The sequence below is a fragment of the Rhodofomes roseus genome (assembly GCF_022264815.1).
Source record: "Rhodofomes roseus strain CIRM-BRFM 1785 chromosome Unknown C8Q71scaffold_2, whole genome shotgun sequence".
Lineage (NCBI taxonomy): Eukaryota > Fungi > Basidiomycota > Agaricomycetes > Polyporales > Fomitopsidaceae > Rhodofomes > Rhodofomes roseus.
In genome coordinates, this window is record NW_025952958.1 from 771,750 (window position 1) to 791,089 (window position 19,340).

The following is a 19,340-nucleotide window of genomic DNA, read 5'->3' on the forward strand; positions in this document are numbered from 1 at the left end:
TCGCGACGCGTAGAGATAGATGTATGCGGAGCAAGGAAAGGAGATGAGAGTGGGACCCAGTTGACTGAGCTGCTGCACGACGCGTCCGGACTCAGATCGATCATGCGTTGGGACGCGTCGCGTCGTCACTTATGGGCGTCTATTGAACCATCGCTTGAGCGACCTACTTGAACGCTTGATCCTCAGGGCATAGCTTGCTGCGTTCTCTCCAATCCTGAAATGCTCCTAGTCTCACTCCGACCATGACCACACCTATACTTCGAGTCGATACAAGCGTTGCCGACGCAAGTAGAGACCGCATTCCCTTCTCCCCCGGCCTAGACACCGCAGGAAACCGCGCTCACAGCCTGTCCCAATCTGTCCTTCCAGCTCTACGCATCTCCGTCTCTCCGACTGTCGAGAAATTTCCTATTGAACTTGGCGAGAAGCATATAGAGGCACCGGGAAGCAGCAAAGCCCGCAATGAGTCTCGGAAGCTACTCGCGCACCTCTTGTCACAGTTGCAGAACAGGCCCCTGCCTCCGTCGAGTTTGCAGGTGACCCAGAACGTCGTTGCGCAGGCGGAGAAGGGCTTCGGCGCAGTGGTTCAGACTGTCAAAACTGCCGTCAAACACAGGCGTACCAAGTCCGAGGCGAAGGCTATGAAGGGCATGCAGGCGGACGACAGCGATAGCGACTTGGAGGACGACGCCGTATTCACGACCGACATCACGTTCGACTTGATGAGCCAGCTCAAGGATGTTTTGATCATATCCGCCTTGCAGAAGTGGGATATATTGAATGACAGGCATGCTTAGCCCGCTCGTTTCCTGAATCACGTTGTACTGAGAGTATCAAGGTAGTGCCATGCTCGATCCGAACACCAAAACCAGGGACTCTATGCGCAATAGGCGCAGCGTCGGGCGGAGGTCTTCCAATGGCTCGCGTACTTCCGCTACAAGCGCTATGGGCTCGCGAAGCCCAACGCACCTCTTGTCCCAGTGTATCGCGACATTGGCATCTGTTGTCGCTGAGGACTGTCGTTTCCGGACAGCTTCGCCTCGACCCTCTAGACCACCAAATGCTCTGCAGTCTGTGACCCTGGACGTGGCGCAATTCCTTATTCATTCACACCGACATGATCCTAGCGTATTGTCGCAGGTCGCGTTCGCCACCATCCCTGCGTTCCATACCTTCGACTCAGTTATGCATGCACGTCTCCTGGCTTTCTTCGAGGAAGGCTTGATAGGTCCCATGATTGATGATTTGAATCGGCTGCGAAACTCCACCAGCACCCTATCAGCAAGTAAATGCCTTTGTCTGTGAAGTTTGCATGCATTACTCACCGTGTCACTGTCCAGGTACCACGTTCGGGAGTTCTGACCAAGACGAGCCACCTATGGTCTCTATCATGGTCGAGCAAGCAGACGACGGTAGCCCTGCCCCCGATCCTGATTCGGCTTGGCGACGGTGGTCCAATTCTTCTGCTGCTGCAGGTGTTGGAACTCGGCCAACTTCTGCTCCAGGGCAGGATCTCGCAATATACCAACTCTCGTCTTTCATCCCTGCGTTACTTGCTGCCATCCTCGAGAAGGTCGAGAATACAGGCACCTCACAGCTGCCGGTCATCTACCGATTTCACCGTCTATTCGGCAGGATCATCGAAGCCAAACCAGACGTCTACTTGGATGTCCTTTCAGTCATTGCTTACCACACGCCCAGAGCGAGGTACTCCGCGCTGTCGCTCCTATCCTCATACTGGCCAAGGTCATTCGGTCACCTGGCGATTGCCAGAGCGTTTCCTCTGATCTCATACTCCGCATCCGCGAATCGTGCTACCCAAGGTACTGTGTACGGTCGCAGAGTGCAAGAGAATCCACATGCGCACCAATTCGTTCCTTGGCGTTTCGACGTGCAGAGGCTGCCCGCACTATTTGAAGGCGTCTCGCGGGGTGACTGCAATGCGTGTGGCAGGACTGTCACTGGATTTGGTCTCCTCTGCCCGTTCTGCATGACCTCCGTCCACTTCGACTGCTATGACTATCCGGACGGGAGCCAGTTCTCACAATACTCGGTGGCTGACGAAGGCGACAGACAGAGGATTGCCGTCTACCGCTTCTGTCACATCGCGCCTCACAGACGCGAGGCGCAGAATGCTGCTGTGACCAAAGGGCAGCATACTTTTCGCCCCGTCAATATGTTCAGCCTTACACTGTGCTTGCTGTGCCGCCAACCGCTCTGGGGCTGCGTCATGCAAGGGCTGCGATGTATATCGTGCAAACAGTACGCTCATGCATCCTGCTTAGAGCGGGCCTCCGACTCCCTTCCTCGCTGTCGGTCGGTAGCGGTCGATGACACCTCCGTGACAATCGAATGGTCCTTGCTGTGCAGGTCGTTCAACGACCACTATCACGATCTGATCCTGGATGAAGACGAGCTTGCGCGGAAGACCTACGAAGAAGTCTCGGTATACCATGGTGTTCTTTGGCTGCAGCTCAACATTCTTCAGCACGGTGTTGCCCTCGGATCCCTCGTCGTGTCGAAGGACGGCCAGCCCACGTCCCCAACCACAGAATCTCCTATTCACGAATTCGAGCTACACCATACGGTCTCCCTATACGAAAACTACCTGGCATCGAATCAGCTACCAGTTTCCACGGTCCTCGCAGACCACTTGCTAGAGAATGGACTCCAGGCCTCCGAGGTGTCGCTTCTCTTCGAGTGGCGTGTTCTTGCTTTGATGACAAGCGTAATCAAAGCCCCTGTTGTAGAAGCGACCCCGACAGCACCGAATGCCTCTAACTTCCTGGCAGTCGACCGGGCAGACATGTTGGCGGGTACTACGGCCGATCCCTCCTCTTCCTCATACGAGATATTCCCTCTAGCCCACATCCGAGATCAACTAGGTGGCCAGCTGCACTTGTACGCTGAGCCGGCGGCCAAGTATGCCCTGGTCCACCTAGCGCATCTAGGATTCTTCCAGAGGGTCGATAACCAGCCTGTGGTCTTCGACGACACATTCGATCATCGGGATGCACTGTGCACCTCACCACTCCCTGTGGGTCTCGAGGCTTCCCCGGATTTGGAAACGCTTGTCTCCGCCGTTGAAGCCTGTCTCTCAGACCTCGACCTATCCGTGAGCGAAGGTGGCTTGCTACTCCTTGTGCGACGGTTCTGGCCGGATGGCTTCATGACTGACTATGCCTTGCGGAGATTATGTGCCGCCGTAATCTCATGGGTGGTTTCGGAAGTGAGTGGTCAATGTGCTCTCCGTGCAGAAGACAAAGTGATCTCTAACCCCTCTCAAGGATCATAATCTCGCCATCATGCTGCGTGACTATGTCGCGAAGGGACGCAGTCTGCCCGGTGTGCGCGCAGGGTCCGAGATGCCGACATGGCCTTCTCAATCCCAAACACGTCCCACGACGACCAGTTCCACCAACGGTGGAGACTACGTCGCTGCGCGCCGGACGCTACTCGAGAAGCATGCGGCAGCATGGCTGCTAGCACTTCACGACCTGAACGTGGACAGCTACGCGACAATGTTATACGACGTGCTCCTGGATATCGCTGAGGACGGAGACGTGGTGGACGAGTACTTCCTTGGGAAAGAGGCTGATGATCGGCAAATGGTACGAGCTACTATTGAGTCCCATTTATTGTGAGCTCACATGGCTCCAGAAGCGCCAACATTCCGCGGCGGACAAACTACTTGGCATGATCGTCAAACTGAACCACGGCTCTGTCGTGTTCACGGCCTTCGACGACCTATTCAAGATGTGGTTAAGAAGAGCGCTTTCACTGACTCTGAATCTCGAGGTATGAGCATGAGTCTCTTGGGATATACGCATTCTTATGAGGAGAACGGGTAGCCCTTGCCGTCTCTTGCACGACTGTTCAACAGGGAAGTAGAAACGGCGCAACGCTTCAGCAGTGTCGTCGAGCCAAGAAGATCGGTAGCAGATGCATCCGATCTTGCTGCAAGTAGCGCACTGCGTGTTCTCGTGGAGACAGCGACAGCGAGTCAAGAAGGATTACGAGAAACCACCCATTGGTTGTGTCTCTGCGTGCGCTCCGGAGTGGACATCTCCGTGCAAACTTTCATCCAGCTGGCAGGCCTTGCCTCGCGATTCAATGCTGACCTGGCGGATTGCTCTCTGTTGATCAAAGCTGTCTTGTGGTCTACATGGCTGAGGTCTGTAGGACGGCAGGAACTTCAAACGGTGGTTACCAGAGTCCATGCACAACTCGCGGAGCAGGTCATTGGTGCTCTCCGCGCAAGAGACAATGTCAGTGACATGTGAGCATTGAGGCTTTGTATCGTCGGGCTCTCTAGATCGCTCACAGTGTATACGCTCTAGAATCACGTTTCTTAGGCACTCGTTGGCCATTTGCCTACTCTTGTATGGCTGTGAAAGGAAAAATGTGGTCGATCTAGGATTCGTAGACGAAGCAGAAATCGCTGGGTTGCCGTCAAGGTCAGTTTACGTTCTTTCCACTTTCGATGTCTAGGTTCATGTTGATGAATAGGCGAAAACTGCATGCGAGGAACATGACGATGACAGATACCGTTGTCATCAGCACATCGTTCATGGACATACTGAACAAGTATGTGGAGACGAACATCGACGATATTGCTTGCCTGGCAGCCAAGTTCCTGAACGCATTCGTGAATGACGCACCTTTCATCGAGTCCTTTGAGGTCGACAATTTCATCCTGCAAAATGGGAATGTCCTGTCTGCTTGGTCAGTCTGACGAAGAATCCGCTCATCCGTTGACTCACAGCTATCCTAGCGCCTGGCGATTTTACGCCGTTCAGCGGCCGGATCTTTCATTAACAAGACCAGCCCTCCTCCTACGTATCCTCGTCGTGGATTCAAACCCTCTGCATGCCCTACTCGATAGCGCCTTCTCCGTCGACAGTCCATGGGAAACACGGTATGATGTTGACAACTCCTTGCAAATCTAAAGCTCATGTGTATGCTTGAAGACTGCAGGCCGCCCATCATTGTTTCCGCGTAATCCTTGACGTCACTAATCCGGCTTTCAACGTTGAAGGACGACAGTGGCGAACGAGCGTTGCGACAATTTTCTATCATTTCTTCGGTTGCTTATGGGCGGATGATAGAGTACGTGCGTGATACCTCAGACTGTTCAGTCTTCTCACGTCACCACTAGGAAGAGGTCAGGACAGCTGTGAATACGTGGTGTCATACATTGTTGCAAGCCCACTTTGGTGCCATAGCCCTATGTTGGCAGGATGTACTAGCAACGTCGCCAATCTCGGATCGTGCACAGCTGGTCTCATTTTTGAACCAGCTTCATTCGCATTTTCCTACGTGGCAATGTGAGTGTGCCTGATAACCTGTGTAACAAGAGTGCATCTCTGAACTGTGGTCAGTCTTGCCTTGGGGAGTGTTGACGGAGACCTTGATCGAGAACGAATTCATGCAACGGGACAACGATGAATTGGCTGCGGATCATTTGGTGTGCATAGTCTCTATTCGCGATCTACTGATTCTTACCGCTTGTACCCAGGCTATGTACGGACTGTCTTCTGAAGGACCATCCGATAATCGTGCACGTATTGACCCCGATGTTGGCCGACTGAAAGTAAGTCGTATCACGCCTACTCCTCGCATGGTTTGTTCATACTATTGCCCGTAGGTTTCTTTGCTTTCACTGGCTCTACGAATGCTCTCCAGCGGGATACCGATCGATCGGACGTCACTGTTGAAGGTCAAGGACCAGCTTGTTCGAGTACTCGGCTACCAGATGGTCTCATTAGTCCCCACTCCGAACGGGCGTGGATTCCATGTTCGCTTCTATGATCTGGGCTCGATCCCCGACTCTGCGCTGATATGCCTCAATGACCTGATGCTGGTGCTGGACTCCGCGCAATCATACGACGTAGCGCCCTCGATGATTGGTGGACCCTACTTTGAGGATGAGACGACCTCGTCGTTGCTCATCGGGTCGATCTTCGTGGACGTGCTCATTGAACTCTGCGTATCAACCGAAGACATAGCGGCGCTCCCGTTCATCACCTTCAAGAACGTTCTCAAGTCCCTTATCATCGTTCTATACAAACATGACTTCGACAGCCGGCCGCTCCGGCACTTGCAAGCCAACCTTCGTAAAGCCGTGCGCCGAACATTGGACCTGGCACTTGAGGAGAACAATCACGAGCTCCGCCAGCTCGCCTTGTCCATTTCTCAAATCTTCATCAAGAGGTGGTCGACAATGGCAGGGAACTTTCCGATGTGAGTGTTGATACATGAGATGTTTGATTATCTTCTGAGTGCAGAATAGCGAAGCTATCGAGTCAGTATTGAGACTGATGACGAACCTCCATCATGAACAAAATGCGGATGATGTACTGGTCGAGCAGAGCAAGACGTTCTTGGTTGCAGTCTTATCGATGTGTGATATTACCCTTCGTCTCATGGTTGTTGTCCCTGATATATGTCACCCAGCTTCGCTTCGGGAGGGATCATGAACGCTCTGTTCAAGGTGAGTTGAATTGTCATACCACCATGTCTTAACAGCACTAACATGTCAGCGAAGAGGTCACTGTCAGCGGACGCGTTCGCCTCTCTGCGACATGCTCTAACTCCCGTTGGGAAGGCATCTCGTGGTGTTGCGATTCAGATGGAGCTCATGGACAAACTGCTGCGTGACACAATGACCAGATCCCTCGATAACGACCCGGAATCATTCCAAAGCGTCGTGGATAACGTGTACACGTACGTGGATGTTGTGCATAACACAGGGTATAGTACGGAAATGTTGCAAGGTAACTGGTACTATTCTGCGGAGTCTCGTTTCCCTACTGAACTCTACACTCAGCTGTTGGCATCTGGCTCACCGGCGTTGCGCGTCGAGCCGCAGAATGGCCTCAAGGTACCGTCAATCCCAGCCCCCTCATCGTCCTCGCCTGTACTCTCATTCAACACCATAAGGCTCAGAGCCGGGTAAGTCATGTCTCTACCACGCACTGGACCGAACTCACTGTGAGGCCTTCAGGATCTATTGGGGTACTTAGAAACCCTCTTGCGAGCGACTCTCACCCGCTGCGTTATCTCGGCGACAAGCCTGACGCGTGTTGTTGAGGTTACCTCTCAGCTGTACCGAAGGGCCGTACAAGGCACTGATGTACTACTCGTCAACCCCATCCTGCTCGTCTTATTGGAAACGATCTCAGATGGTGTCAACATGAGAGCCCGTGCGACGGGGGCTACTCTTGCATCGTCATTCGAGGTATTAATAACGAAACATCCGTGCTCGGTGACACTGACGCACAACACATCAGGCGATGTCCGCTACGATCGCAGTAGGCTCAAGCAATCCAAAGGCTGCTGTTCTCACCAACGAACAGATCAACAAGCTCAGTGTGGACACGTTATCGTTCTTGTGCCACGACAGCCAGCTAGAGCGTGACAATGTTACGTTGTTCACTTTCGATGCCTTGCTCGCAGCAGCCAATCTGTTGGTCGACATCGCCCAATATCAGACTGGCGCAATAAGGCTCTGGGTAAGTACTGCCACAGAAGGCAGAGTCGTCGTACTGACACGCCACTTAGCAACGGACAGCAACTCTTCGATCCTGGAACATCCTGATTTTGGCAGCTCTACAGAGTCGACACCAAAGATCAGCATCTCTAGTCCTGGACCTCTTCACCACCTTCGTATCTGCCTATTGCAGTGCACTAGCCGGGTTTCAGCGCGTCGCAATGCCGTACCAAGCACTGCAGCAGAGTCCCGCCCACACTGATGTCAGCGGTGCATATGCCTCTATCAAACTGTGGCTCCTGCTTGCCGGACACGTCGAGGTCCAGAAGCAACGGTCTGTTGAAGCCATTGGCAGTCTACGAGAGGAAGACTATACAGGAACCGAGACATTACTCACGTCGAAGATGATCTGGAATGAACTATGGCCTCCATTCGAGAGAGCGATGAGCGCTCTAGAAGCTGAAGTTCACGCGGGCAGCGGCACTGTAAGCAACATTCTTATTGCGAATATGCCACCCTTAATGTCTTTACAGCCTATAGCATCCACCCTGTGGGCTTCCATCGCCGACCTCTTACTATTCTTGCGCCAGTCGCGCTCGGTTGTCCTTGACGCATCGTCAGAGCTCACTATACTGGAGCGGCTCCGAGGTGTCATGCGAGGCGAATCCAAGGTTAGCTTTACTACTTCTTTCATCGCACAGACAGGATCATTAACTGTGGCAACAGCTCATGCGCGTCGCGCGAAGCATGAGTGAACCACCTCCTAATCTGCCATTCGAGTTCTTCGTCAATCAGGTGGTTACAGAGCTCCGTGCAGAGGAAAAGTTGTTTGCTGCTCACCGGCAAGATACAGCTCCAGAGAGAGGGCGGCGAATAGTGAGTTAAGGGAAGCGGAAGGAGCCGTGTGGAACGCATGGCGGGTCTGTGTAGACTGTATGGTATATTCTAAATTACACATGCTATCATAATGCGAGCGAGCGGACACCACGGTATGCGTGGAACACTTCACCGCTGTTGTTCCTTGATCGTGGCCAGGCCCAGGAATAGAGATATAGCTGATAGGCCAACAACCAGGATAACAGCTGGTATGCGAACAGCCCATTCTCGTGAAGGGAAATAATCATGAACGGGGCTGGAAACGTCGAAGAAGGGCTGTGATACAGTGCAATGAGGCCTCCATGAGCTGCTACTGCGCGCAGGAGACTCACTAGCAGGAGTGTCCAAATTGTGTAATAAATGAATATGGTTGCGGAAGCGAAGAGCATTGCCCCTCCTTTAGCTCTGTCGTTCATAGCCTGCGGAACTCGAAGGTCAATATGTCTAAATACACACAACCTTGAAGATATGCTTACCAGCAGTCGTTGAATCGCATATGATAAAACTACAGCTACGGTTTCACGGGAGTTGAGAGCACGCCGCACTGATCGGGCCTGTAAGATTCAAGTTTCCCAGAAGTTTCCTCTTATACTAGCATATCTAGGTCGGATTGAACGGTATACGAGAATCGAAAGGGTTGCCCAAAGAGATAATCAGAGTTGAATGAGAATTGGGCTACCTCTCTGAGGTTGTCGTGCGAGAGCATCCGGCGCGGTGGTCGTACTGAACTGCAAGCTGGCATGCGAGTAATCTATTGGGTCGGGATGGGTCACGTGGGCGTTATACGCGTCTGCTCACTGGCGTCGCGATCCAAGCCACCGTCGAGAACTCAGCTCTATGCAGTGTCCCAGCTTTCCTTAGCTGCAAGCATATGGTCTTCATCCTCCTCGCGATCCTCGACGACTACCTTGTGGCCTGAATCTCTACGGACCGTACCAACCAACGACCTCACAAGGCCTCGATTGCATCGCACGCTCTGGCGGACCTCACCTGAAGGCCTGAACCCCGGACCACACGCTACCATCCGGTCCGCTGCTAACTTACGTCGATCCACATCTCGCAATCTTCCCATGGACCCGCCTGCATTCGCGTCTCTCGCGCACGTACGAATAATCCTTCTGCCTGTTGGTAACATTCGCCGGTCGACTTTTGACCAGTGGGCATCGGAAGTCAGAAGCATTGAAAGTATACCTCTTGGTGATATACCGGCGGAGTCGAAGGATGAAAGAGGTGCACATTTCTCGGGGCTATCGCTAAATTGTGCCCATTGCTCAAGCGTACACTCGTAGCGCGGTTCATGCCGAGCCCTCTCGCTAGCGGCCATGTTCACCTGAGTTACCAATCCCATCCTCCTGCTGCGGCCCACAATGCCCTCGCTTTATTTCGGCCGTCAGACTTCCCACTGGGTCTTGTTGGTATTGCCTCATGCTCGCATGCCGACTCTTTACCCACAATCCAGGCATCGTTCAAGTCTGCTGTTAAGGATATGTCGCTGCACAAGGCAGCCTTCCCAGTTTCTCAGAACTGCTTCGTCTTCGAGGAACACGACGCGAACCTGGATCTTGGAGATAAATTCCCAGGCCTTGTAGTCATCCCAAGCATGATGGCCAACAAGCATGTGCATATCAGTACGTTACTTGCTGGGTTGTGCTCCCATATCCTCGGGGACTTTGCAACAGTGGTCAGTACAGTTATTCCGCTTCATATGCCGCTCATGCAATTGCGACAGATGCAATCACTAGAGAGTCCGCTTGGGAATGAATATCTCAACGCTTCCTTGTTTCCCTCCCTTCCGTCAGCGTCAGAAATGCCGCGGTCCCTAGACCCAGAGATACCCCAACGAGACTCTCTACCTCCGTTGCCGTCGTATAACAGTCAGCCGGATCTGAGCACAAATGGCTCCGCAAGATCCAAGACACCTGCAGCTTCGAAGCGAATGTCTACTGGCCCCGGGCTCGTCCCAAGCCGGACTGCGAGTCTGCCCACTACTCCAGTGACGGCGAAGAAGCGTCCCAACCTACTTGGAGCGGCTTCGTCGCACGGGAGGCTCTTCAAGGTGCTTGCAGACTTGTTTTTACTCGCAGGAAGGCATGCGGACTCACAAATATGGTGGGTCACAATGGACATGAATGGTTAACGGTATTGGAACACCTATGCCCCATTTCACAGGTATTCGGAAGCGATTGCCCTCTTCAAGGGGTCACCCCACGACACATCCTGGCATGCAGCGGCTCTGGAGGGACTGGCTACCATCCCCGTCATTGAAGCCTGGTCATCTGGCAGTGCAACGGTTGGTTGATTGCTGATTCTCATGGATTTTGTAATCGACGTTGATTGTGTCGCGCAGGCAAACGGCGCAGACGAAAAGGAACCGTGGCAGGACATTGTAGACAAGCTCACCCAGGCGACTGCTCTCTACCACAAGAGTACGCCTAACTCCGAACACGAACGGACATATCCTCTGCTGGCTTATCTTTATTCGCAATCTGTCATCCGGCATACATCTCTACTCTTCGCTGTGTGGTCTGCTAAGGGGTGGGGCCCTCACGCCTTCGGGAAATTGATTCAGCCCGGAACAACTCCCTACTTGCCTTCCAGTACAGCATCATCAAGTACAGATCATAACGGTGTCACCATAACCGTGGTGAACGGTCGTACGAAGGCATCTTACGCTGAACTGGAACGCCTCACTACCATCACTGGGATCACTCGCACACAGATCGCGACAACACTCTCCCAGGTACACGGCCCCTGGCTGCTCCACCTCGCTGCTCGAGAACGCATAGGTATATTGCAGACAGTCGCGGGCATGTTTGGTGCCCTAGGCTATCTTCGCAAAGAGGCTTATATCCTTCGAGAGCTGCTGGGTTCCATCATGGATCTCATTGTATGCGGCCGAGAAGAGAGCGGCGGGGCGCGTCCGAACGGGGCCGGGCTTGGGATTCGAGGAGCACCCGTGGGCAACGCTTCTACTACAGCCGGGACCGTCGGGGTGCGAGAGAATCCAAGATTGGAGGGGAACGAGAGCATGCTACGGATCATCAAGCACATTTGTAGGGTCCATGGCGTCGACATCGAGAGCGTCAAGCTCGTAGACATCGGTGCTATTGCGGCGACATCCAACGGCGACGCTGCTGATGACGCTGAGGAGGAAGACTTGGATGACTCGCCTCAAGATCCCTTCGGGTGGCCCGAGCTGCAGATTGGTATCATCCGGGAAGCCATCGCCGTCGCTGAGGCTCTGCCAGGTCGGTCGCGTTATCAGGAATTCCGGCTGTTGTTGAGACCTTGTCACAGACTACCCCTCCGTGGCCCAGTTCTCGTTGTCTTCTCTCAAGTCACTGCATCCGGTCATGAGTCACAGCGACCAAGTCCATCTGTACCATACTGCGACGCGGGCGCTGACGACGGCAATTCGAAGAGGAGACAGGCGGACGGTGGAATATTGGGCTGGCAAGCCCATCGTCAGTATTGAAGTGCTGTCGTATGTCGGACCGTCTAATCGTGAGGTCACTGGCTGAACCAATGTCGATCAGACTACCTCTCATCCGCCTACCCATCGAGAAGCCGTTGTCGCTCCTCGCCAAGGCGAATGACCAGTCTGGCGTCGATACCATCCTCACAGGCGTCAAGGACCCCTTTCTCTACAACCCGCGCAAAGTTGCGTCAGGACAGGTAGCTAATGTGATTTATTTGCGTTCTACCCAGCGTGACTCACCTCTATCTCTGCCCAGACGCAAAGTATTCTGGTGCAGAATGAGAGATTCGAGGTTGTGATGACTCTCAGGAACCCATTCGTATTTGACTTACAGCTAGAGAGCCTTGCTCTCAGGTATGCTTCTGTCTGATTTCGTCCGTCCGCCGTGACTCAACTCCTTTGACAGTACCTCTGGCGTGCGCATCGAGTCGGAGGCAATGCCCATCACCATTCCAGCAAACACCTACCATCCAGTAACGATGACTGGCAAAGCAGCTGAACCCGGCACCCTGACAATCAGAGGGTGTGTTGTCCAAGCACCCGGAGGCCTTCCCCGGGAATATATCCTCCCTCTGTCGACTGAGGAGGAAGAGGAGACGCGGTCACGTCGACGCAGCGCCATCGAGTCCGAGGTCGGTCGGGCGAAATACGCAGGGCTCGAGTCCCGTCCTTGGAAAAGGATGAGCAAACGGGACAGCAAACAAGTTTCCAAGAAGCAGCCTCTCCGTTTCTTGGAGTGTAAGGTCGTCCCGGAGCAGCCTCTGCTGCGAATAAGACGGACATCACTCACACATGCAGCGGTGATGTTGTACAACGGCGAAACGTCAGTCGATCATATCTGTTAAACATCCGTTCTTGAGGTGACGTTGTGCCCAGGTCAACGATTCGTCTCACCCTGGAGAACGTCTCGTCCCTCACCATTGACTTCGTCCGCATCACGTTCGACGACTCAACAATTGCTCCAGCCCAACAAATTCTCGCCGAGGGGGAGTTGTCCGTCTTCGAGACATACGAGACGGAGTATGATCTCATCCACAGACCTGTATTCACATGGGATGCTGGGCGGGAGGCTTCTCGGGTTGACCCTGGCGAGAAGGCCAGCGTGGCCGTCAAGTGCTTCGGTAAGGTGGGATGGTGAGTGTGGTTGATGTTGCTGAAAATCACGAACGTGATTCTAACTTGCGTATGCGTTCAGTACGAGTGGTGCCATTCATGTCTCGTACGCGTATATCAACCGGCATCACGAGACGCTGAAGGAGAAACCGCCAGACGTCTTCCACACAAGACAGCTCTCATACCCAGTCGTTGTGACTGTCTACCACATGCTGGAGTGCCATTCCATGGACATCTCTCCATATTCTCGGATCACCGCATTTGCATCGACAACCGAAGAGGACGACGACTCACCGGCCGGCAAGGCTCGGAGAGCACTTTTTGATGTTGAGGATGTGGCGGACTGGTGCCTTTTCTCTGTCGATGTGCGGAATACGTACGGGTCGCCCTTTGAGGTGACGTTCGAGCGGAGTGAACCGAGTGAGTGCCAACACAGCTTACGGGCAGGAATGCATAATCACCGTGCCATGACCACAGCCCATATGACAACGACTGTCCTCGTACCACCTGGCTCAACGACGCGGTACGTGCCCTCAAGCAGGTCATTGAGTGTGATACTGATCGCTCTGTAGTATCGTACTCCCAATTAGGAAAATCCTCCTCACTGAGGAACAGACATCAAAACCGATACCTACGCTGTCGGACAGGCAGTTCGTCGTCGTGAAGTCCAATCTTTCCTCTGCTGAGGAGAAAGCTCAGCGTGAGCTGTTCTGGTACCGTGAAGAGCTCTTCAAGACGGTACAAGGACGATGGCGAGAGGTGAGTGGGATCGTCCACAGTCCGTTGCTGAAGCTTACGCTGGTCTAGACCGGTGGTATGCGTTCGGGCGAGCTGTCATTACGGCAACAACGTATGACGCAGCCAATGCTTGAGGCACTGCGCACAGAAACGGCAAGGGTGCAGATGTCGCTCGTTCGCTACGAGGACGAAGTTGCGATGCCTGTAGACGTGGACCCATCAGGATCAAAGTACCTTCCTCCGCCAAACGAGTTCGTCTACATGAGGACGAAGGTGACGAATCTTGCGCGTGAGTAGCCACTGCACTGTTCTCTCATACATCACTGACTCCCTTGTAGCCGCAGAACTAGTACTCGTCGCCAACCTTGCCTTGGAGCCTGCGCAGCATACTATATACCAAGGAGTTCTGACAGGCATCCCCATGGGGCGCTTGGCACCGGGGGAATCGTACGAGACGGAGCTGCCGGTCGCATTCCTGTCTCGTGGACGGTTCGACGTATCTGCAGAGATTCGCGCACTCAATGTCTCCGACACCACGAGTCCTGTAGGTCGTGGAGATCTGAGGGCCGTGGTTGAGGCCGACTTCTCATAACACGCACTTCATCCCACTTTTGAATGTGCATGAACGCTTACGATGTGCCGTCGGAGGCCTGTGACATACCAATGGCGGGACATCTCCGGTTGCTGTGTGTACCAGGCAGTGTACCACATGGGTCAAGGAGACAGGGCAGTGTAGGATAGTGTACAGGAGGGCTTACAACGTCCTTATGTACTGCGACCCGAGGCGGTAGCAAGAGGTGGACCGGACATTTAGTCATACTCGGAGTCTTCCTGTCTGAACGCAGCGCTGTATGCTAGAATAGTACCATATACCAATCTAGGAGAATGTATGAGCTGGAGGATGTTCATAAGAACGAGACGCGACGCGACGTACCCTCCCCCAATGATCGACATGGCGCATGCTCCCGGGCGGATCACGTCTGCGTGGGCGAGGATGAGAGGGAAGGCGAACCCGGTTACGACGATAGTCGAGGTGATAAAGCGAGCTAGGTCGCCGCGTCCTGGACCATCATAATCCGCGGAGAACTCGTCACCTCCGCAGCTCGCCGACAACGCGTTGGGTAGGGGTGCGAGTACAAATGTCAATGCTATATCGATTGCCTTCAGTATAGCACGAGACGTATACATAGCAACCACTGACCGACAAGTAGAGGAAGCCAGTTCGCCCAAAGCGCGCACGAGAGGATGATGAGCAGGAACCCGACGGCAAGCACGAAGGATAGGAGAATCACGGCTACAAGACACTACGAAGTGAGCGCGTCTCAGAGCCCATTGTATTGTGGTACGTACTCTTGATGCCTGCCTGGGCCATGGTGATACAGAGGGTGAGGGTAAGTCAACTGAGGGGGTCGTTCCGCAGGCCCTGCTAGCACCGCGCCCGAGGACGGTCACTGACGTAAGCAAGACACACTGGCGCCCACAATATCGCGTCCGAGTCCTTGTTCAGAGTTCGCCATGGGCCGCCTTGGGCCCTAGCCTTCAGCTCCCTGCAGGCTGCAATCCAGAGTGACTGAAAGCGTGGCATCCGGACATACGATACAGAGTAATAAGGTTATGGGAAAGAATACACAGGTGTAGGGTGAATCTATGCTATACATAGGACATCATCGCTGAGTCCTGCGAGATCCTCTTGCCACTATCACGTTTGTCGACCGTTCAGTCAACGTTCCCACAGGTGGGAGCCCTGACTTACTGAAAACTCCCTGCGTCGGCTTCTTGAGTCCAGCAACAGGCGGGGGTATCGAAGAGGATGCCGAGGATGCTGAAGACGAGAGGGATTTCACTTGTGGTGGTGGTCCAGGAAGGTCTTCAGCGGGCGGCGTGATGCTCTCCTCTACCACCTCCTCGGGAGTTCCGGAGTCGACGACCATTTCATCTTCCGATTCTCCCTCTGGCTCCTCGCCGTCAGGCAAGGGCAGGTGTTCCGCGAGGAACGTCTCGCTCTTGGCTTGAGAGTGCCCTCTCCTCCTCCACTCCTTCAGCAGTGCGTCCCTGCTCTTCGTGAGCTCCCACTGGTCTTCATAGTCCCAACTCCGTTTCCGTGGAGTCGCTCCAGTGGGCATGTCTTCCCGCATCCCGTCCTGGATGAGGGACTGAGTGGCTTGTCGGAGAGTTGCTAGGTGTCCACTAGCAGCCGAACCGTAGGTATCGGTTGCAGTAGATAGACCAGAGCTTTCCCCTGCTATCCGACTCGTCGAGGCCTCAATGTTCCGCGATGTCGACGAGATGCCACGTTGGACATAGCGGTATGTCGACTGCGCATCAGCAGCTAATGAGTCGGTGGCTTCGATTCTCGCCCTCTTGGCCCGAGACACGCGATCGAATGCTTCAGGTCGCACGTCAATCACAATGTGCATCACAAGACGCTAGCTGACGAACCTTCGTTGCAAGTCGTGCCCAACTCATGCGTCTGGCGCTTCAAGCTCTCAGTATACAGAGAGGTGGAGCTTAATACTGAACTTTGTACGTCGGAGAAGCCGCTGCGGATGACGGTACGAGCAGCATTGATGGTCTGAGAGAATGTGAGCCATATGATCTCCATTCCACATCAGGACATAGCCTACCTTGATGCCGCCGTCTCTTGTCCTCTTGCCTTCTGCTCCTCGCTTCTCCAAGTCCAGGCTCCACTGCTTGCCACGGCCAACGACATCCTCCAGACGCTTGCCATGCTCCTGGCCCAGCTGCACCATCTCTTGCTCAGCAGATGCATTGCTCTCCGTCATTGCCGAGAACGCCTCTCTCAGGCTACGGTCACGCTCAGCGGTGAAGTCGCCCAGAAGCCCAGAGATACGCTTCAACATATCGTCCTTCGCGCGATCTGCCTTGGTCTTCTCGGCCTCAAGCAGTCGTGTGAGCAGGGCGTTTTGTTGCTGTAGCCGGAGGATTTCTGCGTTTGTGGTGTTGGCGGCCAGGGTTTTGGCCTCCTGCAGCAACTTGCGCTCCGACGCAACGTAGGTCTGCGCCTCTCGGAGAACGGTGTCAGTGACGTTGCCCAACGCTTTGAACGCTGTCTCTACCTGCATATATGTCCATCAGTAATGATCATGAAAAGGGCCTGTTTACATACGCTAGCACAGCTCGCCATACTGGACGCCTCAGCTTCTTGACACATTGCCTCGCATTGCTGACGCAGATCCTCCGTCCATGCCGTAAAACCCTTCTTCACGCTTTCCTGCGTCTCCTGGATAGCACTCTGGATTGTCTCCACTGCGCTGCCAGACGCTTCTTCGCGAGCGTGGATAGTCTGGAGCGCTTCCCGGACCTTCTCTAGCTGCTCGTTGATCCGTTGAGAGATCGCGGCCAGTGCCTCGCGCTCTTTCGTCTGGAATTCTTCGGACCCGGAGCGTAGCCTTTGGACGTGCGTGGTAGACGTCTTCATGAATGCGTCAAGTTTCGTCGACAGTGCCTGCGCTTGCATCGTAAGGATCTTGCTGTTTGAGGAGACAGCCTTCGTGTTCGAGTTCATGACAGTCGTCTTACGCTCTGAATAAGCGTGAGCGGATTCGTCTGCATGTCGTAGCAGAGCAGCTTACCGAGCTTGTTGTGCAGGCATCCGAGGTCGCTCAAGCTCTCTTGAGCAACTTTCTTCATACCTGTAGCAACGTCGTCGAGCCTGCCTTCCGTGGCCTGGTGCGCTTGCCGAACCACAACTTCCTCCTCCAACGCACCCTTGACGACCTTCAACTGCGTCTCCTTCACCTCCAACTCGCCCTCAGTAGCCTGGAGCTTCTCCCGCGTCTCCTTCAGCTCACCGTCCCTCTTCATCAGCAGGGCGATACTCTGCTCGAACTCATCGCGGACGTTCCGGAGCTGGCTCTCGACCACCTCGACCTGTTTGCGCGCTTCCTGCATCTCGGTGTCACGCAGCTCCTGCTCCGCCATCATCTGGTTCCACCGCTCCTCCGCGAAGAAGATGCCGTTCTTCTCGCGCGCGGCGAGAACATCCGCTTTGAGACGCTCAATCTCAGCAACGTACTCCTTGAGCAAGGAGTTACGTGTCATCCGTTGGTTGACCTCAGGGCGGTTACGGATGGACTTCGCGCGGATAGCATAATCGAGTGTCGAGAGGGTCTCTTCCATGTTGGATCGTGCAGGAGAGATGGTAGCGATGATACAAGTCTTGGTGCGGCCTCCGAGGGAGTCCTGTAGTAGTCGGGTCAATTTGGATTCGCTACGTGTATGCGTTCGTCAGCAGGCTTTTCTCCGGCAGAGAATGATACACACCGGTAGGGCACATGCGTGGATCGGTCCACAAGAGCATTGATGACTCGCCCAAGCGTGAGCAAGCTCTGATTGATCATACCTGCCTCGCGAGCTCGTTTGTTCTCTGCGCCAGATCGCCCGATGTTCTCTGAACCTGCCAAGTCGACGAGATTCAGCTTCCCGACCTTGAGCAGATCGTCGCCCATTGAAGATGTCTCCTTCGTGTGTACCGTGATGGAGAACACCGAGTGTGAACGACTGGAATGGTCGTTGAACTTCGTAGCTGCGATCTGCCTCCGCTGACTGCCCTTGGTCAGTAACGCGAGTGCATCCGCGGCGTCCTTGACACAGGCATCTTCGAGGCCCTGGATGAAGACACCTTTCTTGCTCGCGTCGTCAAAAATCTTGAGGTTGCCCTGTCCCGAGTTGTCTTTCTGGGCGCCCATTCCCATGGGCTGCGTCGAACCGACGGGCGCAGCGAGTTCGGGGGCCAGTAGGTCACGAAGTTCTTCGTTATAGAGCTCGATAAATGATATCTTCACGCTGTAATCCGATCCGGAGGACTCGAGGTGATGGAACAGACGGAAGAGGACTCGCGGAATCATGCCCGCTTGTGGTGAGGGATTTCCCATCGGCGTGGTGGATAGATCGCCTTGCATGGTGAAGCTACAGATACATTGATCGGTCAACAGAAGGTTCATATGAGGTCACGGCGTACGTCTTTCCTGTACCGGTCTGCCCATATGCGAACAAGGTACAATTATAGCCCATGAGCACCTCGTCCAACATTGGGCTAACAACTTCATGGTACACCAACGCTTGGTCGGCTTCGGGCCCAAAGACGGTGTCGAAGGGATACGTTCTTGTCGGAGGGAGAGTGACAACTCCGAGGCTTGACACGGGGGCAGCGGTTTCAATCGTGATATCTTTGCCTTTGGGGCCGTTCGTAGTGACAATAATGGGCGAGTTCTCCTCCATCTCGCGTTCAGAGCGGCGGCGACACCGAATGACTACCTGAATGTTGGTTTCTGTTTCGTCCTGGGCAGAGGTACTTGCGTGCGATTTGGAGGATTTGGGCGCAGGTGCGGGCGGCTCATGATCATGGTCTTCGGCAGGACTGGCGACCCTGGATCGTTGGGAAGAGTTAGACTTTGCCATTACGGATCGTGGTCTGGTAGATGCGGGAGGAAGCATAGTGCTGATAACGCTCCGGCTGCGCGTAGACGGCGCGCGGCGTGAGGCCATGGTGGGCGGGTGTGGCGGGAAAGTAGTGTCCGGCGACGCCGCGACGGAGTTCAACACGACGCGCTCGCTGCCCGCGTCCAGTCACGTGTGCGAGCATCCGTGCGAACCACCTGCTTCTTTGGTCACTTAGCTGTG

The 19,340-nt window shown here is 54.3% G+C and overlaps 4 protein-coding genes across 4 annotated transcripts; 2 read left to right on the forward strand and 2 right to left on the reverse strand.

The window, feature by feature from the left end:
• Window positions 1-121: 121 nt before the first annotated feature.
• Window positions 122-8,866, forward strand: C8Q71DRAFT_733687 (uncharacterized protein). Its single transcript, XM_047922345.1, has 24 exons — window positions 122-787; window positions 843-1,285; window positions 1,341-3,229; window positions 3,288-3,611; window positions 3,661-3,798; window positions 3,852-4,279; window positions 4,341-4,457; window positions 4,510-4,725; window positions 4,775-4,918; window positions 4,971-5,109; window positions 5,159-5,327; window positions 5,382-5,467; window positions 5,519-5,593; window positions 5,648-6,243; window positions 6,293-6,403; window positions 6,457-6,493; window positions 6,548-6,776; window positions 6,830-6,954; window positions 7,007-7,240; window positions 7,293-7,514; window positions 7,564-7,977; window positions 8,026-8,163; window positions 8,219-8,786; window positions 8,844-8,866. Exons 1-23 carry the CDS (start codon window positions 243-245, stop codon window positions 8,375-8,377), a joined length of 6,978 nt encoding a protein of 2,325 aa, XP_047783669.1. The 5' UTR covers window positions 122-242; the 3' UTR covers window positions 8,378-8,786; window positions 8,844-8,866.
• Window positions 8,867-9,438: 572 nt separating this feature from the next.
• On the forward strand, window positions 9,439-14,289 carry C8Q71DRAFT_699844 (TRAPP II complex; the record flags this gene model as incomplete). The annotated part of the gene is made up of 15 exons (XM_047920090.1): window positions 9,439-9,598; window positions 9,658-10,049; window positions 10,098-10,477; window positions 10,538-10,658; window positions 10,716-11,616; window positions 11,666-11,852; window positions 11,905-12,043; window positions 12,103-12,200; window positions 12,253-12,669; window positions 12,723-12,980; window positions 13,042-13,370; window positions 13,407-13,482; window positions 13,532-13,718; window positions 13,767-13,986; window positions 14,036-14,289. 15 exons carry the CDS (start codon window positions 9,439-9,441, stop codon window positions 14,287-14,289), a joined length of 4,119 nt encoding a protein of 1,372 aa, XP_047783670.1.
• A 218-nt stretch (window positions 14,290-14,507) lies between these two features.
• On the reverse strand, window positions 14,508-14,998 carry C8Q71DRAFT_699315 (vacuolar protein sorting 55 superfamily protein; the record flags this gene model as incomplete). Its single annotated transcript, XM_047920062.1, has 3 exons — window positions 14,508-14,574; window positions 14,632-14,845; window positions 14,899-14,998. Coding segments are annotated over 3 exons (381 nt in total), but the record flags the coding sequence as incomplete, so codon positions are not given.
• Window positions 14,999-15,361: 363 nt separating this feature from the next.
• On the reverse strand, window positions 15,362-18,938 carry C8Q71DRAFT_794024 (kinesin motor domain-containing protein; the record flags this gene model as incomplete). The annotated part of the gene is made up of 7 exons (XM_047925516.1): window positions 15,362-16,083; window positions 16,137-16,269; window positions 16,322-16,774; window positions 16,825-17,240; window positions 17,291-17,928; window positions 17,982-18,626; window positions 18,679-18,938. The coding sequence occupies 7 exons, from the start codon at window positions 18,936-18,938 to the stop codon at window positions 15,362-15,364; spliced, it is 3,267 nt and encodes a 1,088-aa protein (XP_047783672.1).
• Window positions 18,939-19,340: the final 402 nt, after the last annotated feature.